General features: G+C 39.8%; 1 protein-coding gene across 1 annotated transcript in view; it reads left to right on the forward strand.

Moving 5' to 3' along the window:
- ndrg2 (NDRG family member 2) overlaps positions 1 to 5256 on the forward strand; it is a 53816-nt gene extending 48560 nt beyond the window's left edge. The window contains exons 9-16 of the mRNA XM_080874723.1: positions 163 to 219; positions 321 to 424; positions 518 to 556; positions 648 to 699; positions 822 to 869; positions 960 to 995; positions 1506 to 1557; positions 2263 to 5256. Of these exons, the coding sequence (XP_080730849.1) occupies positions 163 to 219; positions 321 to 424; positions 518 to 556; positions 648 to 699; positions 822 to 869; positions 960 to 995; positions 1506 to 1557; positions 2263 to 2426 (552 nt within the window). The 3' untranslated portion in view covers positions 2427 to 5256. The remainder of the gene's footprint in view (positions 1 to 162; positions 220 to 320; positions 425 to 517; positions 557 to 647; positions 700 to 821; positions 870 to 959; positions 996 to 1505; positions 1558 to 2262) is intronic.
- The last annotated feature ends 744 nt before the right edge of the window (positions 5257 to 6000 follow it).

Here is a 6000-nt window from a genome sequence, read left to right on the forward strand (position 1 = left end):
TTACTCATCAATGTAAAAATAGCTCTGGATATGAAATTACGTGACTTCACGCACGGTCTGTGTGTTCTGTGCTATTGATCATGTAATTGTTTATCGTATATTTCATCGCGCTTGATTAAAATAAATAAACTGCCTGAATGATCCCCCCTCTTTCCTCTCCAGCTCAGCTCCGTGACGTCCTCCCTCACAGAGCAGATTCTGTGCCACCTTTTCAGTCAGGTACATTATTAGATCCATAAGTGTTTAAATGACAGATTTTTTTTTTGTGAGTTAAATAAAAAATTGAGAAAAAAGGATCAAATGTTAAACCGTTTTTCTAGGAGGAGCTGTCGTCAAGCACAGATCTAGTGCAGTCTTACAGAGAGCGCATCTCCAAAGCTCCCAACCTGTCCAACATGGAGCTCCTGTGGAAATCTTACAACAGGTAAACATAACATGCTGTCGTGCATCATGACTTAAATACAAATAATCGACCTTACATCAAACTACCACTGACACCATTTCTTTCTCCTTGCAGTCGTAGAGACCTGATCTTTGACCGCAACAGCGCTTTCAAGTAAATACCCACTCTCTGATTTTTTTTACTAAACATTAATCTCTCAAATCTTCAAACTTCTAATCAGCACCTGTTTCTGTTTGACCCTCAGATGTCCTGTGATGCTGGTGGTGGGCGATCATGCTCCCTATGAGGATGCTGCTGTAAGTTTCTTTTATTATTTGACACTTACCTGAACGGCTGTTTGCACCGATTGTACGTTTCTGTGCAAAAAAAGGATCTGATGGGTTGTAACAAAGACTGTGTTTCTTTCTGTAACCACCAGGTGGAGTGCAACAGCAAAATGGACCCGACAACAACCTCGTTCTTAAAGGTGGTTTTCATACGTGTGTCCTCAGTGTCTGCATCGTCTGTCTGTCTTTGTTTTTTTTCACCTTTACTTACATCTTCTGTTCTTCTGCAGATGGCTGATGCTGGTGGTCTGCCTCAGCTGACTCAGGTAAAAACACCTTAAGATCTCTATAATAACACACATGTGACATAGGTGTGGATGTTAAATCCACCCTGGGCAATACTTCAGTGTGAAAAGAACATCTTGATACTTTTCCATTGTGTCACACTCACAGGTGCCTAATTAAAAAACTTAGAACAAGCCAAATTTTGGCTTCTGTTCCCACATAGCTGTCATGAAAGGAAGATTTAACTACAGAGATCAAGATCCATTTAAAACAAAGCAGTAAATATATTGATGTCTTGTTGGTTTGTGGGGATTGACTCGTGTTAGGAGTCTGCTACAGGTAGCCACAAGGCGAATTGTAGTTTTTCACACATACGCGGTAGCTTCATTGTCTTTTAGCCCCAGAGGTTAGCAAATGTTTTTAGGTGTCAAAACTAAAACGGATACCCTGGGCTTCCACACGGGGTCCTCAGTGAGCACCATTATTCAGTGCAGCAAACGAGTTAAACATGTTTTTGGCCTGATATGTAATGTCCTGTGTTTTTTTTGCAGCCTGCTAAACTTACTGAGGCTTTCAAGTATTTCATCCAGGGCATGGGCTACAGTAAGTCCACTTTATCAAGCAGTTATCTTCCTTATTTCTACAGAGACATGGCTTTAGTATTGTTTCCTATTTGCTTCATACTTTTATTTCGATACTCTGTTTAGTTACATACCCTCATCGTGAGCATGAATGTTGTGGTCATTTGGGCTTTTAATGATTTCTTTGAACTGTTCTTTTTTCCACGGTGTAATGATTGTACAGCATACATCTGACTTTAAAAGCTTTGACTTCTGGAGTGGACTTTGGGAAGGCCATTCCAGAAGCTTAATGTTAGCCAGTTTTATACATTCCAAAACCAGGTTTGATGTGTGTTCGGGATCCTGTTGGAACACCAAACCGTGTTTCAACTGTCCAGCTATTGATCTAAGAGGAAGTTGAAGAATTTGGAGGTAGTCTAGTGAGATGTTAATAGGTCTTGGCCTCATCTGACCCTGTGCAGATTAGAGAAAATTCAAAATGAATTGAAAATTGCCCCCCTAATCCTTGTTTTTTTAATGCTATTAAAGATGTATGCTGTATAGTCTTTCCATGCTGGAAAAATAACAATTCAAGTAAATGATTAAAGGCCACAAATTGTCAATCATGTCCATTATGAGTGTGGATGACCACAACTATGTGTTGTCAGCAACATTTCCTTACCTTTTGATACCTGACTGTTTCCATGACTTGTACTCTTACTGACCGTTTCTCTGTGTTTCTCCACAGTGGCTTCATCTTGCATGACTCGCCTGTCCCGCTCTCGTACCACCTCCCTCTCCTCCTCCTACTCCATGGATGGCTCCCGCTCTCGCTCCCGCACCCTGTCCCAGGGCTCGCAGGGCGGCCAGATGCCGCCCAGCCCCTCCCAAACGATGGAGGTGTCTTGCTGAAGAAAAACAAAACGATAGAAAGAAAGAGCGAGAGTGGGATGAGAGGAGGGTGGAAGCAAAAGGAAGGGAAAGATGAAGCATGACAATAATGCAGAGACAAGATGAATGGGTTACTTATTTGTCACTAAACAACTCCTTTCATTCCCCACAAAGAGCATAGGAATATGGATGGTTAGAGAGAGGGAGGGAAGGAGGAAGAGGAATAGAGTGACTTGAGTGGAAAATAGAAACCCTTCTCTTTACAACCTCAGCCCAAAGCAAAGTACAACCGGCTGTTCTGCCATAAACATGAGTCTTTAAAAGGCATGAAGAGATTATTAAAGCAAAGGAGGGGGTGACGAACAGCAACTAGTCCTCTCTCCCTCTATTGTCAGCCAATAGAGCCCTTTAATTTAGATTTACAGTGCAGCGTACAAAACCAATAGTAATAATCCTGAAAACGGTATTGTGGATGTTGATGCTGATGATTCTGATGTTCTTGATGATGATGATGATATTGAAGCTAATGATGATAGAAAAAAAAACAGTAACTTTTCTCTTTATTACATAATGACTTAAAAACGACATAGACAAAAAAAAAACGTACTATAGCAGAGATACTTATAACAATGTGTGTCTACTACTTTTAAAGCTAGTTTTTATTGTGTTCTTTTTTTTTTTAAATCATTTCTTTTATGGGATTTTTTTTCTTCTTATATGTAACCTGTCTCAGCAAGGGGCTGAAGATACTGATTGGCTGACCCCATCATATGGAGACAGCCAATGAGATCCATTGTAGTGACTACTTCCTCCTTGATGTTGCCAGATTGTTTTATGTCTTCCATTTGGCCCTCGTCTATAAGTGACTGTAATCTTTCCCCCCCTCCATTGGATTTTGATGTGATGGACAAGAAGCTTTTATTTTATTTTATTTTTTCTTCTGGACTGTTTGGAAGTTGCATGCCTGCTATCAACTCATGTTAATATTGAATGGATAATTTTGTTTTGTTTTTTTTCTTTTATATTCTGCTAAGTTGTGTGAATCTGTGTTCGTGTGTGTGCTGTTTCGAGTTATGGCCTGGAGGTAAACATAGGTGAGACTGAGGGTGTTTTGCGCGCTTTAATTATCACCCTATTGATAGTAGTCGCCGCACATTCAGAAGTGCTTCCAATACTGCTGGCAGTCTTGCACTGCGTGTCTTAATATCCACACTTGTGTTCTACCACTCACCAGGGAGCATCCCATCATCGGTAGCATGCTCGTATGGATATTGCATTTCAGTGCTCGGTGTGGCCAGAAAGGGATCACTGTGTTCATCATCTATCTGGGTTGTAATCTCTTAGCCTTGCCCATGCACGGATACCTCCAAACAAACCCAGCTAGCATACTTGACTTCATGTGTGCTGCGGTGGTGGGGGGGTGCGGGTAAAACCAATGCGTACTCCTCTCCACCCACTTTATTCACCAACGGGGACAACAGAGTCATGTTTGCATATGTTTATACTGATATGTGTGAGTGTGAGAGGGAGTGTGTGGGGAGAGAGAGAGAGCAAATGTCAGTGCTCGTGTCTTGTAAGCACAGTTAACCAATGAAGATGGAGAAAGGCCCAGGTTACCTACAAAAGTTTTAAGACCAATAAAACCCCTTGTGACTTATCAGTGACAATGAACCAGCCCCTTCACTGCCACCATGCTCAGATAATATATAAGAATAGAAAACAAGAGTTTCTTCAGCCACTCTCTGAACTCTGAGCCAACCGGTTGGAGCCAATAAGCTTAAGCGTCCTGCCAAAACTAAAAGCCCCTCAAGAATCGAGGTGTTTATTGACCAAATTCTGCCATCAGAAGTGCTCTGAGCTAAACGTGCACCTTTAAGCATCAGTTATCATAAATAAATTCATCCAGATTCTCACTGAATTGCTAATACTTAATAATTGCAAATAAAGTCAAAGCTTACCACTGCCCTGTGCCAAGTAGCCATTACACGGACTGTGCTTTTAAAGGACCATGTTTGAGCCCAGTCCATTGCATGCGTTTATATTCTAATGCATGAAAGCACGACCACTGAGTTGGAAGATGCCTGTTTCATTTAAATGCTATTTAATTCTCCTTTTTCCAAACCTGACTCATGAAGCGGACATGGTTGTGATGCGATGGAAGGCCTTAGATGTGAGCTTGGAATTATAATTGATGGTCGGAATGATGACGGCAACCTGTTTTTGAGTCACTCCCCTCCGATCCATAATAGGCTGCTTATGCAGTGCATAAACGGCCTATTGTACCATCAACATCTTTTGCAGAAGATGTGGAAAACACAAATACTGATGATATCATGCCGCATGCTTGTGCATGATAGATTGTGGCATTAAAGCATGTGGGTTGCAGACCATTGTGCTGGAGTGTACAATGTAATTGCTGGGCTCATTTCAGGATTAAAGCCTAGAATTTTTAAAAAGGCCAAATAAGGAAATCAGAGTGGTTGAACAGGGCTATGTGATTGTAAATGCTTGTCCATTTTGTCTTTTTTTTTTGTCTCTTAGTTTTTACAGTTCAATTACATTTTTCTTTCCCCTTTGATTTGTTTTAATGATCTTTCTTTGTTTTATGTATATGAAGTGTTAGTTTACTGTCCCGATGTACTCACAAGTTAGTTAAGCGTGTGATAGTTCTGGAGTAACTTTTTTAGCATTAGCGCTTATAAGGGAGAATAATATAATTAACAATTAAAAAAAAAATTAAAGAGAATCAAACTTGTGTGGCTAATTGCTCTGTGTAACACAATGAACATCCTAAAAAAAAAAGCAAAGAAAATAAAATTAATAGAAGCTTAAGAGAACTGTCTTGTCTCCTGACTTCTTTTTTCTGTGTTGTGTTCAGCATTGTACAATGTATAGGCTAGCTTGTACCCATTGGTGACACCGATGAGCTCAGTGCTGCTGAGCAGCAGTCCAGTGAGGGCACAAGAAATAAAAAAAAAACAACTTTTTTTTAAAGATGTTTCGTATTTGTTCTGTGCTAACCAAAGATTTTTTTATGTTTTTATTTTTGTATTATTCTGGAACGTTAGGGATGCAACGATACCAATTTTTTCAAACCGATACGATACCGATACTTGGATCTGAGTACTTGCCGATATAGAGTACAATACTTCTACCACACACACACACACACACACACACACACAAATGCAATGAATTGGAAGACAGGTTTTATTTTATTCTCTGCTGATAATCAATAATATCTTAATAAAAATGACCACAAAAAAATTTCAAGTGAAAAATAAGCACTTCTGTTAAATTATTGCAGAGTCTCCACATTGTAATTTAACAAAACATCACTGAACTATTGGCACTGTCTCGAGCTTTTGGAATAATAAATAAACACTTCTGTTTGGAATAAAATAAATACAAATTAGGTTTGAGAATAAAAGAAACTTTTAAATTGTTGCAGAGTGTCCATATTGTAAACAAACAAACAAAATAACGAAAGTATTTGGCATTGACGAACGAACTCCCCATCTGCCCGTGGATCATCAGTCCACTGTGCCGTTAAACCAAGGACTGACATCGCGCACACACTGCTTGTCTTTACCTC

The sequence above is a fragment of the Rhamphochromis sp. 'chilingali' genome (genome assembly GCF_963969265.1).
Source record: "Rhamphochromis sp. 'chilingali' genome assembly, chromosome: 1".
Lineage (NCBI taxonomy): Eukaryota > Metazoa > Chordata > Actinopteri > Cichliformes > Cichlidae > Rhamphochromis > Rhamphochromis sp. 'chilingali'.